This window comes from Bos taurus, chromosome 7, assembly GCF_002263795.3.
Source record: "Bos taurus isolate L1 Dominette 01449 registration number 42190680 breed Hereford chromosome 7, ARS-UCD2.0, whole genome shotgun sequence".
NCBI classification, from domain to species: Eukaryota; Metazoa; Chordata; class Mammalia; order Artiodactyla; family Bovidae; genus Bos; species Bos taurus.
Genome location: NC_037334.1, coordinates 52,341,965 through 52,363,349, shown reverse-complemented (window position 1 = coordinate 52,363,349; position 21,385 = coordinate 52,341,965). Strand labels below are relative to the sequence as shown.

At 40.4% G+C, this 21,385-nt stretch overlaps 1 protein-coding gene across 3 annotated transcripts; it reads right to left on the bottom strand.

Moving 5' to 3' along the window:
- Positions 1–5,299: 5,299 nt before the first annotated feature.
- Positions 5,300–20,890, bottom strand: LOC786553 (protocadherin beta-15). Of its 3 annotated transcripts, none has more exons than XM_010807386.4 (3): positions 16,825–20,890; positions 15,017–15,099; positions 6,579–6,668 (listed from the first exon to the last, which is right to left on the bottom strand). In XM_010807386.4, the coding sequence occupies exons 1-2, from the start codon at positions 19,081–19,083 to the stop codon at positions 15,046–15,048; spliced, it is 2,313 nt and encodes a 770-aa protein (XP_010805688.2). In that variant the 5' UTR covers positions 19,084–20,890; the 3' UTR covers positions 6,579–6,668; positions 15,017–15,045. The 3 variants fall into 3 exon arrangements, with proteins under 3 accessions (XP_059744743.1, XP_010805688.2, XP_059744744.1); XM_059888761.1 differs by lacking the exon at positions 6,579–6,668 and adding an exon at positions 9,760–11,085; XM_059888760.1 differs by lacking the exon at positions 15,017–15,099 and having other exon boundaries at positions 5,300–6,668.
- Positions 20,891–21,385: the final 495 nt, after the last annotated feature.

Below are 21,385 nucleotides of genomic sequence, written 5' to 3'. Positions count from 1 at the left end.
GTCCATGTGTAGAGTCATCTTATATGTTGGAAGAGGGTTTTTCCTATGAGCACTGTGTTCTTTTGGCAAAACTTTTAACCAGCACCTATGGCTTGGGTACTGGTTGCCAGGTAAATCAACCATGTGATTAGAGGGTAAGAACTCTCAATCTGTGGAATCTAATGCTGTTATCAGGGGAGATAGTGTCAGAAACGACTTGATTTGTAGAATACCTAGCTGGTGTTGGAACATTGCTTGTTGGAGATGTGGAGAAAAACTCTGTCTTCCCACATTGAAATTGGGTGCTCAGAACACAAAACAGTTGGTGTCAGTGAAGTGGGATTTGCTAGGTTAGCCCTGGCTCATGGAAACATGTGGTTTGGGAAGAGAAAGCATGAAGGGCAGAGGATGAAGACCCTTTGATTCCCAAGTCACTTGGTCACCCATGGTATGAGCGGCAGTTTGCTGTAGTCAGTCAGAAAGGTAAAAGTTACCAAAGGTATTTAGAGATGGATCCAAATCCTGAGAAGTGGAATCACTGGGTATATAAGGAAGTACATAATAACAAGAGGCATACTAGACATAGAATTCCTTGGTTATTGTTATCTGTAATAGCTAAACTAAAAGATAATGCTGGGTTAGACCTTGATGCTGGTCCAAACTCAGATTTCAGCAAGTTTGAGCTTGGACCACTAGCCTCAAAGCTGCCCCCAAGGTAAAAAATTGTTCAGGGACAATAGAATGTCCTCTAAGACCTCTAGTTACCAAGAAGATAGTAAACATGTTCTTGTTTAGTCACCCAGTCATGTCCGACTCTTTGCAACTCCATGGACTGCAGCACACCAGGCTTCCCTGTCCCTCACCATCTCCAAAGTTTGCCCAAGTTCATGTCCTTTGCATTGGTCATGCCATTCAGCCATGTCATCCTCCTCTGCCCTCTTCTCCTTCTGACCTCAGTCTTCCCCAGCATCAGGGACTTTTCCAATGAGTTGGCTGTTCACATCAGATGACCAAAATACTGGAGCTTCAGTTTCAGCATCAGTCCTTCCAACGAGTATTCAGGGTTGATTTCCCTTAAGATTGACTGGTTTGATCTCCTTGCTATCTAAGGAACTTTCAGGAGTCTTCTCCAACACCACAGTTTGAAGCCATCAATTCTTTGGCATTCTGCCTTCATGGATCACTGCACTGTCCTGGCAAAGGGGCTTGCGAAACTCAATGAAGTTACGAGCCATGCCGTGTAGGGTTATAATGGAGATGGACGGGTTATAATGGAGAATTCTGACAAAACATGATTCACTGGAGGAGGGAATGGCAAACTACCCCAGTATACTTGCCATGATAACCTTGTGAACTGTATCAAAGAACAAAAAGATATGACACTGAAAGATGAGTCCCCCATTAAACATGGGGAAAAGGACTAAACCAAGAAGCTCCTGACACCAGGATTATAGTGTGAAGGAACTGTTTGATTCTGTAGACCATCAAGTTCCTGAAGAATCTTCACTGAAATAAATTGCGGAGTAACTAGTTTTGGGGCTGTGTCTTTGGTTTTGAGTGCTGCAAAATGGGAGAGCATGTTTGTATTGAAACAGGGCCCACATATCACTACGGAACAATCACAGATGATTATATGGGATCCAGACACAGGAGGTTATTCCTGGGGGAATAGCCAGCCTGATGGACTAGATAAAAGCCACTCTAACGTCTGTTTATCCTGAGATGGGGATGGTTTGTCTCCCCCTGTGAATGCCAAGTGGAAAACTTCACATGAGGCAGCTGATATGCTTCATATGCAAGCTGTGTGGGACTAGCCTTTTAATGAGTAGGATATACATCCACTGAATATGCCCATTACCCAGGTCATGGTAAATTCTGTGGTTAAAGGGACCCCTTCACATGGACATCCCCTATAATCCTATTTTTGTTCAGTCGGAAAGTGCATTACACATTCAGAGTTATTATGTCTTCATGGTGGTGGTGGTGGTGGTTGTTCTGTCACCAAGTCATGTCTAACTCTTTGCCACCCCATGAACTGCAGCACGCCAGGCCTCCCTGTCCCTCACCATCGCCTGGAGTTTGCCCACATTCTTGTCCATTGAATCGGTGATGCCATCCAACCATCTCATCCTCTGTCACCTCTTCTCCTCCTGCCTTCTATCTTTCCCAGCCTCAGGGTCTTTGCCAATGAGTTGGCACTTGGCATCAGGTGGCCAAAGTATTGGAGCTTCAACATCTGTCCTTCCAATGAATATTCAGGGTTCATTTCCTAAATTGACTAGTTTAATCTCCTTGCTGTCTGGAAGGGACTCTCAAGAGGCTTCTCTAGCACCATAATTTGAAAACATCAATTCTTTGAGGCCCAGCCTTCTTTAGGGCCCAACAATCCTGTTGCAAAAAACCGTTCAGGAAACCTTATAAAATTTGCTGTTTCATCTTCCCCTCACTGGATCTTATAGATGCTAATAAAAAATTGTTAATTAACAAGAGAATGTAAGAGGCCAAGGGGGGCAGTCACATGACTCTTCCCAACAAGGTAGAACATTTTAAATAGTTACTAAGTAGTAAGGAAGGTTATGACCAACTTAGACAGCATATTGAAAAGCAGAGACATTATTTTGTCAACAAAGGTCCGTCTAGTCAAGGCTATGGTTTTTCCAGTAGTCATGTATGGATGTGAGAGTTGGACTATAAAGAAAGCTGAGCGCTGAAGAATTGATGCTTTTGAACTGTGGTGTTGGAGAAGACTCTTGAGAGTCCCTTGGACTGCAAGGAGATCCAACCAGTCCATCCAAAAGGAGATCAGTCCTGAATATTCATTGGAAGGACTGACGTTAAAGCTGAAACTCCAATACTTTGGCCACCTGATGCGAAGAGCTGACTCATTGGAAAAGACCCTGGTGCTGGGAAAGATTGGGGGCAGGAGGAGAAGGGGACGACAGAGGATGAGATGGTTGGATGGCATCACCGACTCAATGGACATGGGCTTGGATGGACTCCAGGAGTTGGTGATGGACAGGGAGGCCTGGTGTGCTGCGGTTCATGGGGTTGCAAAGAGTTGGACACGACTGAGTGATTGAACTGAACTGAACTGAACTGAAGTAGTAAGGTGAATAAAGTGAATATTGACAGGAGCAAAACAAAGAGGAAACAGAGGAGAGCCACGGGACTTATTACAGTAGAATAGAAATCTTTAGATGGTTATTTAAAAATGAGTGAATAAAATGGACACTAATGGGGTTAAAACAAAAGCTTTAACATAGCACAACCTAGGGGTGGGTGGGCCGAAGGGATCCACCATTTGGATCCCTTTTAATGTTGGATGCCCTCCCAAATTAAAGGGCCCCAAAGGAGTCCACTCTACCCGTTTGGAAAAAATTTAAAAGTCAAAAGGTAGAAATTAAAATGAGAAACCTGACTGGCAATTTCAGGAGGCAGTGGGCAGGCAGGCAGATTTACAAGATGAAGATTAACAAAAGGGCCAGGGTCCCTTGTCTCAACCCCTCACTGGGGACCCAAAGACTTTGCACTGGAGAGGGTAAAATGGTCAGGGGCCAGAAAAGAGATGTTTTCAGGACTCAGCTGTGGTACCAAAGCCCATTGGTGAAGCCCTTAACCCAGGCTACAATTAGATTAAGATTACCTAATAATCATTGATAGGATTATGAAAGTTAGAATTATGTAAAGAAGTGTGTCAGTTTTACCTGAATGTTTTATGGGAGTGCATGTTATGTTTGGCAGGGGGAACACTTCCCCTACCTACTACTGTAAAATCAAAACCTGTGGATGAAGTCCTAATCGAGGCTACAGTTAGGAACATATGAGTTGTTGGAATTACTGTAAAACTTGTAGGAGAATCAGTATGTTTGAATAGGCTTTATGTGAATAGGCTTTTTTTTTAAACCAGCTTCTATGTGGGAGATGGATACTGAATCTGACTGGGGAGCATTTCCCCTACCTAGTATTGTCAAACAAGTGAAAGTGAAAGTCGCTCAGTTGTGTCCAACTCTTTGTGACCCCAAGGACTGTAGCCCACCTGGCTCTTCTGTCCATGCAATTCTCCAGGCAAGAATACTGTAGTGGGTTTCCATTCCCTTCTCCAGGGGATCTTCCTGACCAGGGATTGAACCCAAGTCTCTTGTGTCTCCTGCATTGGCAGGCAGGTTCTTTACTATTAATGCCACCTGGGAAACCACAAGAACTGTTCTATCTGCCACCAAAATACACTGACATTGCAGATAGCTGTGTGGCCAGCTTACTGGTGGCAAGACTCTTGGACACAGCTGACTGATACTGATACCCCTGTGGTGATACAAATGGATCCTGACAGGAGTTGATACTGGTTCTGGCCTGGACTTCACTTAACCTGGTGGTAGATGCAAATACTCAGAATGATTTTGGACACACACACACAGCAGTGAGCATTAGCTTGCAATAAGCAGGAGTTGGAAGAGAGAGAACTTAATTTCCAGCCAGAATTGAACCCTGGTCACCTGGGTGGAAACCAGGAATCTTCACTGCTAGACCACAGGGGCCAGCAGGTAGAATCTAAGTCCCCAGCCCTTGTCTTGAAAGGAAGAATCAGACAAAGAGACAGAAGATACAGAGGAAAGAGTATTTACTAGAAAACCAGAATAGATGTATAAAGACACATGGGCAAGCCCAGCGAGAGAGTGCTAGAGTCGTGCCTTTGGGAAGTTTAAATCCTTTATTATGGGGCAGTCTTCTGGGGCTTTGTCCCCTTCTTGGCCAGTCGTCTTGTTTTGACCCCCCTGGTTAATCTATCTCAGGACCTTCCTCTAGGTACACACACATCCCTCAGTCCAGATGGATTTCATGGCAAAGGCATATGGGAGGGGGGTAGCAAGACTTAGTATAGTCTACATCCCCTGCCTTTTTGACCCTGTGAAGCCTTTTGTGTATGTGTAGTGTCTCCCTTGCCCCAAGGATGGGAAATGTATGACCTCTTGATCTCCTAACACAGTTTAGCTCCTCTCTGCTCCTGCCATAAAATTATCTACCTGTTGTTTCTCATACAGACGTCCCACAGGGTATTTCCCTGGTGGTCCTGTGGCTGAGACTCTGCACTCCCAATGCAAGGGGTCCAGGTTGGATCCCTGGTCAGGGACCTAGATCCCACATGCCATAACTAAGAGCCTGCATGCCACAACTAAAGATCCCATATGCTACAACGAAGATCAAAGATCTGGAGAGCTAAAACTAAGACCTGGTACAAACAAATAAATAAATAAAAATTTAAACAAAATAACATTGAACAGAAAGAGCGAGAACTTTCTGGCTTTGTCTCTTACTATTATGGGGAAACATTCAATATCTTACCAATAAGTATGATGTTAGTTTTAGGATTTTTGTAGTTTTATTTTTTAACAATAGTAAGGGTGTTCCCATCCTCTAGTGTCTTGAAAGTTTTCATAAAATGCATTTTGTATTCTTCAAGGACTTTCTATGCACTAATTGAGATAATCATATATATGTTCTTTATTTTGTTAGTATGGTGAATTATGTTAATAGTTTTAATTTAATGATACTGTGTCATTCAGGAGTTTCATTCAGTTTTGAAGTTTTTTTTTTTTTTTACAAATTTATTTATGGCTGTGCAGGGTCTTTGTTGCTGTACAGACTTTTCTCTGGTTGTGGTAAGAAGGGGTTACTCTTCATTGCCGTGTGTAGGCTTCTCATTGAGATGGCTTCTCTTGTTGTGGACTACAGGCTCTTGGGTGTTCAGACTTCAGAAGCTGTGGCACATGGGCTCAGTAGTTGTGGCTCCCAGACTCTAGAGCACAGACTCAGTACTTTTGGCACATGGGCTTAGTTGCTCTGTGGCATGTGGGATCCTCCCAGACCAGGGATCAAACCTGTGTCTCCTGAATGGGCAGGCATATTCTTTACCACTGAGCCCCCAGGGAAGCCCTTTCATTCAGTTTTGATTTAGACAAAATTCCCACAACATGCTTCACAAATCAGCAAGGTGCTTATTTCTCTCCTAGAAGAGTCCAGAAATAGGTAACAAGGATAGCCACTCACCAGTCGCAATAGGGGAACGAAGTTACTTATTTGTTTATTTGCTTGCTTTTGCTGTAACATTTTATGACTCAGGAAAACAGACCCACTGGAAGTATTAGAACTATGTGCTCATTAGAGAAATTAGACCTTTCACAAATGTGGAGAAGAGGTAATCAGAGGACTGGAGAATCTTTAAACACAATATCCTTAAACAGTGGTATGAATGGACAGATTTGAGTTTGCAAGGAAATTCAAACAGCTGTGCATGTCTGTCTGCCAAAGTAGGACCATAAAAGGTGACTCGTGGAGATGTCTGTGGACACCGCCACCTCTGAGGGGACTGAAGTGCTTGTGATTGGCTCAGAGTTGATGTTATTCAACAAAGACAGTAGTCAGGAAGATAAGCTTGAAGTTTGGAACTTCTGAACAGTTTTGGATCTGTCAATCTGTTACATCCACATCATTTTGAGATTAATGGCTTCTTCATTTTTGCATTTCAAATCTCAGGAGGTTCCTCTTTTATTCAATTCTAACCATTCAGCAAAGAGTATTCTAGAAAAAGTAGTTCTAACCCTCATATAACATAATCCAGCACAATCAAATCCCCTAGCTTTTATTCTCACGGTTCCAAGTTCTCTCTTTTCAACGTGAATTGTTGTGTCCACCTTAAAAGAGGAGCAAAGTACAAAAGGTTAAATTACCAAGTCTGATGAAACCATCCTTTTTTGATAACTTTGACCATTTTTTATTTACATCAACTACTTATTAACCAAAACAAATGCTACCTACTATACTGGCCACAAAAATGCTAAAGATACATCTCTCTACAGTAAAGGTCAACAGCCTGAAAATTTCTGTTTTCATAGTAAGGAAGAAGGGTAGAATAGGTATCAGTAGGCAAATCACAGGGTCTGTCAAAGTAGGGCAGAAAGAAAATTCCAAGAGTACCAAAGTCAGTATCACAAGGACCGCATGCATTGCATATAGTGGAAATTAAGTAGAAACAATAACAGAACTAATTCCAAGTACACTTACTTGCATATTAAAACATACATTTTACTTCAGTCTGAGATGTCACAGTGGAAATGACACAGTGCACATATGCGAATCACAATGAAAGTAATACACATTGAAAGTTATATGAAATAGCTGAAAGGGTACTAGGAGTGTTATTAACAGAGGTTTATATTAGCAAATGGAAACTATAAGTTACAAGCTAGGGTTCCACTTCAAAGATGAGAGAGACACTGATAAAGCAATTCCCTATTTGCAGCATTTTAAAGATTTCTCTTCAGGTATTAATTTCTTTATGCATAACAAAGAAGAGATGCACCTGAAGGTTTTCCCACATTCATAGGGTTTTCTCTCCAGTGTGAGTTTTCACATATTTTTGGAGTATTAGGGAAAATGAAAGAATTTCCACATTCTTCAAATTCCTGTCTCCCAGTATGAGTTCTCACTTGATGACTAAAGAATGAGAAAGACCTGAAGGTTTTCCCACACTCTTCACACTGGTATGGTTTCTCTTATGTGTTCTCATATATGCACTAAAGTGTTAGGATTCACATGGTTTTGCAAGAATTAGATACAAATTAAGATTTTCCTGTGCTTCAAATACCAATAAGAGTTCTCTTCAGTATGAGTTCTCACAAATTTCCTAAATGATGAGAACAGATGAAGACACTCCTGCATTTCATATATGCACAGTTTCACTCCAATTTATGTTATCCCATGTACAGTAAAATGTCTACAATTATAGGGCCTCTCTCCAATATTGGTCCTTTTGTGGTTAATTAAAAGAGGAAGGGAGCTGTGCATTCCTTACATGTATAGAACTCATTTCATTTCTAGTGTTTTCTCACTTGTCAAATAATCTTTGAAGAATAAGTGAAGGTCTGAGTTGGAAAACTGTCCAGTGCTGTGTGCCTCAGGAAGAATCAACAAATGAAGGATTTCTAATTAAGGGGGGGCATCTGAATGACACAAAGGACAGAATTCCCTTCTCAAACTGCAGCAAGGCTAGGGAGAGCATGAAGATAAAAATACAAACTCTACTGGTCTTCTTTATATCTTCTGAGTTATTTAGATTTATGACTTAAATGAACAATTCTTTTCTGCCAATAAATAGTTTTGAATGAGCTTTTACATACAGATCTTCTATTAGTAGGACTAAAGATAAAAGGGAACAAGATGGGAAGGCAGAGGGAATGAGAGTAAAGCAATGTCTTTTATCATTTTCATTAGGTGATTCACTCAGGTTTAGTGAAAATCCAACATGGAGTGAAAGGAGGGGATTACTATCTGCTCTGGGTCTTTTTAAAAATTAGTGAATGTTAAACAGTTTGCCCAGGAGAATGATAGAAAATGTGTCTTAGTAAACAGGGATCTAAAGCACCCTGGAATTTACTGAGAAACTTGTTTGTAAAGGCTATACGTAATTATTGCTCTTTTCTTACAAAAAATGTATTTTTGAAATTTATATTCTGTCAACTAAAGTGCTTTTGTCTAAGCGGTTTTAAAAAAAAGAATAAGTGAAGGTTTTCCCACATTCCTTATATTCATAATACTTCTTTCCAATTTGAGTTCTTATAGGTACTTTAAGGGATATAGAAGAAATAAAACTTTCTCATACTCTTTTACATTCATTGGGTATATTTTCAATATGAATTCTCACATGTGTAACTAAAAAATGAGGGCCAGTTGAAGATTTTTCCACATTTTTTGCCTTCACAGAATTTTTCTCCACTGAGAGTTTTCACATTTTCTTAGAGATGAAAGAAATGGAAGGCATTTTCACATTCTGTAAATATAAAGCCTGTCTCCACTGTGAGTTCTTACATGTACAGCAGTGCATGAAGAATGAATGAGAGCTTTCCTACATTTTGTATATTCATAGTACTCTTCTCCAATGTGAATTTTCACATGAGTCCTAAGATACAAAGAAAAGCTGAAAAGTTTTCTACATTCCTTATATTGTTAGGAGTCTGTCCAGTGTGTCTTAACAAGTGAATGATTAATGAAGGCTGTCACAGATCTAGTGAATTCACAGGATTTATCTTTAGTATGAGTTCTGTTGTACACATTTAAATTTGGAATCAGGCTGAAGACTTTTCCATATTGATTACTCTCATTATATATCTCTCCAGTCTGAAATACCTTCCACATAGTAGATTTCAAGGTCTTTCTGAAGTATTTTCCAATTTGACCATATTTACAGAGATCCTTCACTAAATGAATTCTTAAATATCTCTCCTGTGTCTTGCACTGATCTGTGCTATGGCAAAAATGATGGTAATTACATAATAGGCAGCTTTCACATGATAGATGAAGTAGTATATTAAGTTAAGGTAGGCTGTGATAAGTAAAGTTTGTGTATTCCTATTTTTAGAGTAAACACTATCCCAAAATGTTATAAGTAAAAAGTCAATTTAGGATATAAAGTGGAATACCAAAAATTACAGAATTGAGCCAAAAGAAAACAAAAAAAGGAGAATAGACACAATTATAGAAATAATTATATTAAATGTAAATAGAATGCACTATCTTATTAAAAGGCAGAAATGATAAGACTGGATAAAAAAGCAAGATGCAACTCTATGCATGGTAGTTTACCAAAGATGAACTTAAAATATAAAGACAGAATAGAAACAAAAGGATGAAAATTGATATATTATACAAACCCCAAGCATAAGAAATATGGGTAACTCTACTAATATCAGATTTAAAGTATTACTAGAAACTAAAAGAGATATTTCATGATGATTAGTGTCAATTTATTGAAAATAAAATAATTCTAATGATGTGCATATCTAACAACAAAGCTTGCCAATACATAAGGTTACAAAAATGCTAGAACTGAAAGAATAGACAAATCCACAATTAACAATTGAAGAATTAACATTTTTCTCCCAGTAACTGATAGAACATATAGGAAAATGTGGTAAGAATAAAGAATATTTAAACATTATGAAAGCAATTTGGTTTGATATTTACAGAATACTACACACCACGACTATAGAATACACATTTCTTTCAAGCATACATATAAAACATATCAAGATAACCCATATGTTAGATAACAACAACAAAACAGCAAAACTCAATTTTAAAGGAGTGAAATTGTACAGAGTATCTTCTCAGACTAAAACAGACCTATTTGGGACATCCAAAATAATATCCCCAGATATTTGGAAATTAAGTCATACTTCTAGTTAAGCAACAGATCAAAGAAGAAATCAACAGGGAAATGATAAAATCAAACTTAATATTAAAATCACGATGTATCAAAATTCATGAAATGCAGCTTAATGCATAGTAAGAAATTTATAGCTTTAATTTTTATTTTTTTTCATTTTAATATGTATTAGGAAAGAGTCAATGATCTGAGCTTTCAGAGAAACTACAAAAAGAATAGAAAATTAAACCCAAAGTAGGTATAAGAAAAGAAAAACATATGAGTAGAAATCAGTGAAACAGAAATAGTAAAATAACAATGACAAGGTTGGTTTAAAAAAATGACTAATAAAATCATTATACTAACTGCAATACTGATAAAGGCAAAAGGAGAGAAAACATATTTACCAATATCCAAAAATGAAAGAGGGGCAACACTACAGATCCTAAATATATTGAAAATATAATAACAATATTATCAATAACTTCATGTATTACCATCTTAGATAAAATGGACAAATTGTTTAAAAAACATAAGTTACCAACTGACACAAGTGGAAATAGAAAATTGGAACTGCAGCGTATTTATTTAAGAAGTTGAATTTGCAATTCAGAATTTCCCCACAAAGAGAATGCTAGCCACACATGGCTTCTGTGGTAAATTCTGTCAAATACATAACGAAGAAACAATAAATATCTTATAAACCTCATTCATACAACAGAGGTGGAATAAGAATTGTCAGCTCATTTTATGAGATCAGTATAACCCTGAAACTAAAACTGACAAGAGCATAACATGAAAAAATATATAGAGAGACAAATATCCCTCATGAACACAGATGCAAAAATTCTCAACAGTGCAAATTGAAACCAGCCAATAGATAACATTTTCACACTGCCGCATGCCACCTGGAAGAAAAACAGATAATTTGCCTGATGAATCACAGCCATACAGGTGCTCTTCCGTTCCCAGTCTGCAGGACTTGTTTGTCGGATCTCCTAGGATCTTATTGTATTCTTCTACTGTTGCTGCTACTACCTCAAGTTCAGAATGGAGATCGACTTGATTCAGATCTCACCACTCAGATTTCAGCTGTGACCACCATCACTACTGCTGTGATGATATTTGAACTTGCAAGATAGAAACTACCAACAGGACCAGGGCTAGGGAAAGGTAAGCATCTCAGAAGCAAAATTAATGGGTCAACAAAATACTTAAAAAGTAAAGATAGATACTACTTAATTTAATATTCTAAAAAGTCAAACTTAATAATTCATGATGAAACAAAATATCAATATTTTAAATAAAGACAGGATCCAACCCTACACATGAACAATTTGATTCAACAATTTACTTTTTCCTGAGCTCACTGGAGAAAAAATGACCAAGTCTGGTTTACACTTCCCTCCCCAATGGCAATTCTATTACATACATTTATGCATTAAGGAAAAAAAGCCATCTTTACAGTGTGGAAAAGCTATCAAAAAGCTATGGAAAAGCATTGTTACTCTGATAGATTATCTCTGCATGCAGAACATCTCTACCATCTGCTAAAGCTACTCCCCTTCAGCCCTGCCACACACATATACACACAGATGCACACATATACAAGCATAGACAAATATACAAACACTCTGGGTGAAGCTGCTGCTGCTGCTAAGTCGCTTCAGTCATGTCCGACTCTGTGCGACCCCATAGATGGCAGCCCACCAGGCTCCCCCATCCCTGGGATTCTCCAGGCAAGAACACTGGAGTGGGTTGCCATTTCCTTCTCCAATGCATGAAAGTGAAAACTGAAAGTGAAGTCACTCAGTTGTGTCCGACTCTTAGCGACCCCATGGACTGCAGCCTACCAGGCTCCTCTGTCCATGGGATTTTCCAGGCAAGAGTACTGGAGTAGGGTGCCATTGCCTTCTCCGCTGGGTGAAGCTAAGGAATTCTAAAACTTTGTGAGGTAATTCCATCATGTATAATGATATATTTTTATTGATTTTCATGATTATGCTGATAAACTGGAAGTAACACTCTTTTCAAGGTATTCCAGATCAGTCAAAAGAGATGTAAGTAGGAAGCCTTTGGAGATGCCTTTAAATTCTACACTTTACCAATAAAGTACTTGTAAGATAGGAAAAGAGTAGTGCCTACTGACACCTTCAAGCCTGAAAACACACATCTCTGTATATTGAAAAGGTTGTCAGGAATTTCTGATCCTTTCATCAAGCATATTCTACCAGGACATATAGCTTGCTGATATGCTTATGAAGATTTTCAGGACTCATATGTAGTCAATTTATTTTACTAAATAAAATTTTTGGCTGTGCCACTTCCATGCCTGAGAGGGAAACAAATGGTTTGTTTCATAAATAAACAAACCTTAAACAAATCTGGTTTGTTTCATAAATAAACTTCTAGTCATCTTGTGAAGACACCACTGATGCAGATTTAAAAGTATAGCTGGCATTTATCAGGTCACTTTCTCATTCTGTTTTCCAAAACTCAATTTTTAGGGTTGCTACCAGCCAGGAAAATTCCTTTGGAAGTTCAATTATTTGTGTATGTTTTTATTAGTCAGATTGAGAGATGACTGAATAAAGATATAAAGTCAGCCATGGAAACTCAAGAGTACTATCCCTTGATAGCACCTAAGGGAAGATAAAGTATTTTTTTTTGACAAGCATGTCATATATCTTAAACAGACAACCTAGGACCTAATCAGACAACTGTGTGAGTCAACCTTACTCACAAGAAGGAGAGAAGAGATATGTCAGCTTGGAATGCATTTGTCTATAATCAACAGAAAACCTGACTACAATTGTTTAATCACATAAGAGTTTATTTATAAAGTGCAACATAAAGCCTGGAGGAGGTAGTATAGAGATGTGGTAACTTGACAATGCTGTAAGAAATTCAGGGGCTTTCCATCTTACCATACTTGGTATATATAACCTTTGTTCTATGGTATTCATCTCATGGTTGCAAGTTGGCTGCTTCAACTCAAAGTTTACTCAATACCAATGCCAATTAAGAAAAAGGAAAATGGGCAAAATCCTAAGGAATATGCCACAGGAGATTATCCCTTTCAAAAATATTTCCCTTAAGCCCAATTCCCAATTACACTTCTATATCATTAGCAATAATGGAGTGATATGACATTCCTATCTGCAAGAGATTATGGGAATATGAATATTCTGGCCTGAAGTAGGGGAAGGCAAAGAAAAATAGGCTTGGAAATAGCTCTGTTGATAGCCATTGTATTCATGTTCTATAGCTACTATTAACAAATTATGACACAAATTTATTATCTTACTGTTCTGGAAGTCTGAAGTTAAACTGGGCTAAAGTTAAGGTAGAATTATATTCCTTTCTGGAAGCAAGGGGGAATACATTTTCTTGTCTTTCTAGCTTCTAGAGGCTATCTGCATTCTCTCACTGGTGGCTCCTTTCTATCTTCAAATTCAGTAATAGCTGGTTCAGAGTTTTTCACATAATATCACTCTGATACTTTTCTGCTTCCCACTTGCACTTATTAAAGGTTCTTGTGGTTCTAAGCCCACTTGGATAATTTAGAGTAATCTTATTATAAGGTCAGCTGATTATCAACCTTAATTCCATCTGCAATTTAAATTCCCCTTTGCCACATAACAAGATATCCAGAGATTAGGACATAGATACTTTGTGAGGCCATTATTCTCCCTATCATAGTCCACTCTCTGGTCCCCAAAGATTTATAGACATCCCATATAAGAAATATATGTAGGGTTCTCAAAGATCTCATCTCATTATAGTATTGTCTCAGTGTGTATGCCCAATACAAATAGTGTACACCTGTGATATCCTTGGCTTTCTTTCCTAATTTTAGCATCTTTTACAATCTGAATAGGCTGAGAATTTCTCAAATCATCAAATTCTGGTTCCTTTTTGCTTAACAGTCCTTCCCTCAATCTATTTTATCCTTCTCACATTTTACTATAAGCAGCAAGAAGAAACGAGGCTGCACTTTAAACCTATGCCTGGAAATCTCAGCTAAATATCCAAGTTCATTGCTTACAAGTCTTTTTTCTCTCACATTTCCACTGCAGGACACAATGCACCTGTTTTCAGCCTCTATGTAGCAAGGATTCCCTTTCCTCCAGTTTCCAAAAACATTTTCCTCATTTCTTTCTGAGTCCTCATCATTAGTGACTTTAACATCCATATTACTACCAAGTCTCCTAAGGTTTTGATTTAGGTATTCTACATGGCAGTATATGTTTTCTCAACCATACTTCCTCAACTTACTTCCTTTCTCAACTTACTTCCTTCTGAATCTTTGCTAGCAGAGTTATTAACATTTGTATTTCAACTAACAGTCTGTCCAAAGCAATGTAAGACTTTTCCATCATGCTCTTCACAATTCTTCCAGCCTATGCTTGTTACTCAATTCCAAGCCAGTTTTCATGTTTTTAGTTATTTGTTACAGCAGCACTCTACTTCCAGGAACCAAAATCTGTATCAGTCAGGGTTCAATCAGAGAAACAAGCAGCAGGAGATACATGTTAAGAGATTTATTGTAAGGAAGTGACTTATTTGATTGGGTGAGCTGGCTAAGCAATATCCAAAATCTGTAGAGGAGGCAATTAGAAAGGAAAGGCTGGAAATCTGGGGCATCAACTGAAGCTGCTGCCCACAGTTGGAATTTCTTCATCTCAAGGAAGACTCAAAGCTGCTCTTAAGGCCTTTCAACTGATTAAATCAGGCCCTCCAAATCATCTAGGATATTCTCCGTATTTTAAGAATGATTACCAACCTTAATACCTCTGAACCTTAATTTCCTATTGCAATACAACACAGGATACTTACGGGTTCCAGGGATTAGGATGTGGATGTCTTTAGGGGGCCATTACTCTGCCAACCACACCAGGTTCCTGAAGATAAGAGTCATCCTGACAACAGAGTTGATTATTTCTTCAAATCATTCAATTCCCTCACCAACATATCTTTACTAAGTTTTCTTTGCTTAAGTAATGTTAATTCTACAATGTATTTCCTTTCAAATTACCTATTGACCAGAACAATGTCATCATCCAAAGGCAAACAGATACTGGAACGCTGTGTCAATAGCTCCTCTAGGGGCAGAATTTAGAGCTCACTTGAGAATTTGTTTGTAATAGTACGGGACAGCGGCAGACAATGTATTGCTTGGTCACGTCTGCTGCTGCTACTGCTAAGTCGCTTCAGTTGCGTCCAACTCTGTGCGACCCCATAGACGGCAGCCCACCAGGCTCCCCCATCCCTGGGGTTCTCTAGGCAAGAACACTGGAGTGGGTTGCCATCTCCTTCTCCAGTGCATGAAAGTGAAAAGTCAAAGTGAAGTTGCTCAGTAGTGTCCGACTCTTAGTGACCTCATGGACTGCAGGCTACCAGGCTCCTCTGTCCATGGGATTTTCCAGGCAAGAGTACTGGAGTGGGGTGCCATTGCCTTCTCCAATTATCCTCTAGTTAAGAATAATTTTTAAAAAAAAAAGAGAACTCATTAGTCATTGTGGGTATCATTAAACTCTTAACAGGATCATGACTTCAGTTAGATATAAGGAAGAACTTAAAAGTCTTCAACATTAAATTAGAACAGAATAGATGAAAAAGATAAACGTTCATGAGATAACATGTATTTTAAAGTGAAAGTCCAATGATTACAAGAGTGATTTTGAAATAAATAGGAAGTTATACATGTGGCTATCTACTGATAAAACAAAAATCCAAACAGAGCTTGGAAAAAATTGGAGACAAGTAACAGAAGAACCTGGAAGGTATAGTCCATAGGGTCACGACGAGTGGAACATGACTGAAGCGACTTAGTACAGCACACAGCACAGCACACAAATATAAATTGATTCCATTCCAAACAGAAGAGGCGTTATAGAAAAGTCATAGTTGTGTAAATAACAAAAACTTAAAACCTTCCAGTAATAAAAAAATGAAATATAAAATGAGTCAGACATTTTTACATAGTGTTATATACAGTGAGAAAAGAATTCTTTATAAAGTTAGAATTACTTTTATTCTGAAAGGCTTTCATATTATCATTTAGAAATAAATACTAAAAATTTAACCAGTAGTATGAACTTTCCTGATACAAAATTTTACTAACAATAATTGGAAAACTAATTATAGAGCAAACAGGCCAACAAAACGAAGATTAGCATTACTATGAAAAACTTTGAAAAGAAGAAAGACAAGTAGAATTATTACTACCAGGTTAAAAAAGGGATGGGGCTTCCCTGGTGGCTCAGCGGTTAAAGCGTCTGCCTGGAATGCGGGAGACCGGGGTTCGATCCCTATGTCGGGAAGATCCCTTGGAGAAGGAAATGGCAACCCACGCCAGTACTCTTGCCTGGAGAATCCCATGGACGGAGGAGCCTGGTAGGTTACAGTCCATGGGGTCGCAAAGAGTCGGACACGACTGAGCGACTTCACTTTCACTTTTAAAAAAGGGAAAAGTGTAGGAGATAAAACTAACGTACGAAGTTGGAGAAGTTTCAGATGCCTAAACGATTCTGGAGGGTTGGACTTCCTTCTGATTTCCTTTCAAAGTTTGATTCTAGAATACTGGGTAAGACAGGCTTCAAGAATTTGAACTCATTCGTCCCAGTACCTCCAGTCAGACACACCTCATACTGGTAGCTCTGGGACAGGGTCCCCGTGCCGCTGACGTCCACCAGATGGCCCGGGAAGTGGCCCTCGGCCACCGGGCAGCGACCCGCCGAGGCCGCCCCGCCCCTCCTGCACAGCCGCACCGCCACGAACACCAGCACCGAGAAGAGAAAGAGCGACGACACCGACGCCAAGGCCACCACCAGGTAGACGGTGAGCGGGTCGGCCGGCGCCGCGGCCGCCGCTTCCGCTTCCGGGGCCGGCAGGTAGGGCTGCGAGAAGCCGTCCACCAGCAGCACGTGCAGCGTGACGCTGGCCGACAGCGGCGGCTCGCCGTTGTCCTTGACCAGCACCACCAGCCGCTGCTTGGGCGCGTCGCGCTCGCTCAGCAGCCGCGCCGTGCGCACCTCGCCGTTGTGCGCCCACACGCCGAACAGCCCGGGCTCCGTGGCCTTGAGCAGCTGGTACGACAGCCAGGCGTTCTGGCCCGCGTCGCCGTCCACCGCCACCACCTTGGTCACCAGGTAGCCCGGCTCGGCCGCCCTGGGCACCAGCTCGGTGCAGGGCGCCGAGGCGTTCTGCAGCGGGTAGAGCACGAAGGGCGCGTTGTCGTTGGCGTCCGCCACGAGCACGCGCACCAGCGCCTGGCTGCTGAGCGCGGGCGAGCCGCGGTCGGTGGCGCCCACGCGGAACTCGAAGGCTCGCAGGGCTTCGTAGTCCAGGGACGTGAGGGCGAAGAGGTGGCCATTGTCGGGGTTGATGGACACGAGGGAGGCGAGGGGCACGAGCGGGTCGGGCGGCGGCAGCAGCGAGTAGGTGACCTGGGCGTTGGCGCCCGCGTCTGTGTCTGTGGCGCTGACGCTTCCGATGTGTAGGGCGGGGCTGTTGTTCTCGCGGACCCACAGGGTGTAGGAGGTCTGGGTGAAGGCGGGGGCGTTGTCGTTGACGTCGGACACCAGCACGATTATGTTGTGCTCCGTTTTCAACCTCGGTGTCCCCAAGTCGGTGACAGTAATGGTGACATTATACTCAGCTTTGCTTTCTCTGTCTAGCGCCCCATTTGTTACCAGCGTATAGAAATTCTCTTCAGATGGTTTCAGAATAAAGGGGAGATCATCCTGGATGGAGCAAGTCATCTTTCCGTTCTCCCCTGAGTCTCGGTCTCGAATCCTAAACAGGGCCACTTCTGTTTCGGGGGAGTTTTCAGGAATGGGGCTGGTAAGTGATGAAATAGTTAGTTCTGGGGCATTATCGTTAACATCTACCACCTCAATGGAGACAGAGCATTTTCCAGAAAGTCCCCCGCCATCAAATGCATCTATATCTAGATCATATGAGGATACTGTCTCAAAATCGAGTTTTTTAATTAGGCGAACTTCTCCCGAAAGGCTGTTTAGCTCAAAAGTTGGGCTCATCTCCTGAGAACTATAAAAAAGAGAATATGATACCTCTCCATTTGTCCCAGTGTCTAAATCTCTAGCAGAAACTTTGACAACGAGGGCACCTACGGGGCTGTTCTCCAGGACCTGCACCTGGTAGTGGGCCTGCGCAAACTCAGGGGCGTTGTCATTGATATCCAAGACCAAGATTCTGACCTGGGTGGTACCAGATCGAGGCGGAGAGCCGCCATCCAGCGCTGTGAGGGTTAATCTGAGCAAGGCCTGCTTCTCCCGATCAAGCTCTCGGTCCAGCACCAGCTCTGGGTATTTCCTACCATCCCCCCGATTGCGGGTGGAAACATGGAAATAAGAATTGGGACTGATACTGTAGTTTTGGATGTTGTTGTTGCCCACGTCCAAATCCTGAGCTTTTTTCAGAGGAAACACTGTCCCAGGAGGGCTGTTCTCTGGGATTTTCAAAGTCATTTCTCTTTCAGGAAACTCAGGAGCATGATCGTTTATGTCTCTCACCAGTAGCTCAGCTCGAAATACTCCCAATGGTTTTTTCAGTAATACTTGAAAATGCATTACACATGGATCTGTAGGGCCGCACATCTCCTCCCGGTCCAGTTTCTCATTTAATGTCAACTTCCCAGTCTGCAGATCGAGCTGCAACCGGGGTTCGTTATCCTCAGAGACCACCCGGGCTTCCCGCGCAGCTAGCTCCCCCACTCCGAGCCCCAAGTCCTTGACAAGGTTGGCCACAAACGAGCCGCTCTCTATTTCCTCCATCACGGAATAGCGACGGGATTCCCAGCCGGCAAAAGTCACTCCCAGCAAAAGAAAGAGAATCAGGACTTGCCTTTGTTGACGAAAACGCTCCACTCCAGCCTCCATCTTTACTTCCACAAATGCCTTTCCAGGATCAAGGGCCAGCTCTATTTTAGGGAGCGATGTGACTGAGAACGTGATGGTTCTCCCAGTTGGTAACCTGTCCGGAAATGTCTGTGAGTAGCATTTTCTGGAGACTTGTGAGCTTTGCTTACATTACAGTCTTTTCGCTTCCGCTGGAGATCTGATGTAAAATTGGTAGCATTTCCTGGGCATATTTTTTCGACGCCTTAGCCTGGAGCGCCACCATGCGTTGTCTTCGAAAATAATTGCTACAATTGTATTCTTTCTATATAATAATCTAAAAGGCTATTAGAAGCTTGAAAATGTTTGGGGGAAGAGTATATAATCAGAAAACTAGGCAATCATAATTATTCATACATCATTCAAGGAAATATGATTGATATATATGTACTAGTTTCTGAAATACATCAATAAACAATCCAGACATTGTCCCTACCTTCTAGAACCTGCTGTCTAGGTGAGGTGCTTTGAGGAGAACTTAGAAGTGAAAGGACACTTAATGATGATCAGTCATGTTCGTCTTTTAAAAATAACAATAAAAGCCCATGTGATTTATTAAAAGTCTCTCCATGAAACAGAAGGAATTCCTCTACATATGCTTTTAAATTCTATGTACCCTATGTGCCAGAATTGTGGTTTCCGTTGTTGGAATCGCATAGAGGAAAAAGCTACCATTTAAGTCCAGTTTATAATACCTATTATACATAAGGTCAGAGCATTAGGATTTTATGAAACTTTACAAAGTATGCGAAAATGCATATGAGGGCACTTCCCATCTCTCTTACCCTTCTCTTTTCCTTAGCATTGGTCATTGTCTTATAAAGCAGGTATGTACATATTTGTTTCTTTTTTGTGACATCATTGAGTTTGAGAACTTTGTTTTGTTCACCTTTACACCCACTAACATTGAGAACAGTTACTGGCAGAGCATTCCTGTAGATGCTCAATGAGTATTTGTTGACTAGATCAATGAATAAGTCACAATTAATTTTAAAATTCTGGTGGATGGATTCTCCTCCTAATATAGAAGCTGCCAGCTTTGCTGACATCCTACTTCGTTATAGGAGCTGTATAAACAAGGCAGCATGTTCTCAAATGGCTTTTTTTCTATGCTCTTATGAATAGTAATTTGAAATAATTCAGAATGGCATAAAATGTTTTTTCATTAAATAGCAAAATGCCCTGGTTCCTATAAGTAAAGGAATATATTATAATAAAGAAAGAACATAATAGCAAAGCTCTAGTGAATCTACAAATAAGTCATACATCTTTTAAGAACATATTTTACATTGTCAGTGTTTTTGAATATAATTAATGTCATAATGGGCTTCTTCCCAGGTGGCACTAGTGGTAAAGAACCTGCTTGCCAATGCAGGAGACAGAAGAGATGCAGGTTCGATCCCTGGATTGGGAAGATCCCCTGGAGAAGGGCATGGCAACCCACTCTAGTATTCTTGCCTGGAAAATCCCATAGACAGAGGAACCTGGTGGGCTACAGTCCATAGGGTTGCAGAAAATTCTACTGTGGGACCTATTATTCTACTAGGTAAGAAAGAATTTTTCTAGGAATTTCTAACTTCTGTTTAACACTCCAAATACCATTCAGTTTGGAAATATCCATCAATTCTTTATAGACCCTCAAAGACTACTAATATTCTACAATCTTTGATCCTACATAGTACATTAATATGAAAACCATTATTTTTTAACATCTCAAACCAATAGTAAGGTCCAAACCATGCAAGACTACCTAAAAGTGCTTTTGACAAGGGGAAAAAACAATTTGCCTATCTTATTTAGAGGGAAATTTATTAAAATATAGCATATTTGTTTCCAAAAACTCAATAGAGAAATCTTACTTGAAAGAGATCAGAAAATCCACAACAAGGTTACTCTTTAGGCATCTCCTTTAATGGCAACCCACTCCAGTATTCTTGCCTGGAAAATCCCATGAATGGAGGAACCTGGTAGGCTACAGTCCATGGGGTCACAAAGAGTTGGACACGACTAAGTGAATTCACTTTCACTTTTCACTTATCTAAGTAGATTGAATTTCGGTGCTTTTTTCATGTATTTAGCCATCATGATATAGTTTTCTTGTTAAGTAATGGGCTATTTTATACTAGTTTATAAAGCCATTTTTTAAAGCAGAGAAAATGAGATTGGTCAAGCTTGTATCAGTAATGTCTACCACTTTGATTATCTGAAATCACAGAGGGAGATAAGTCATATAAAATAAACATGGTTGCAACAATATACTATTACTGAAGAGAGAAGTTTTCTG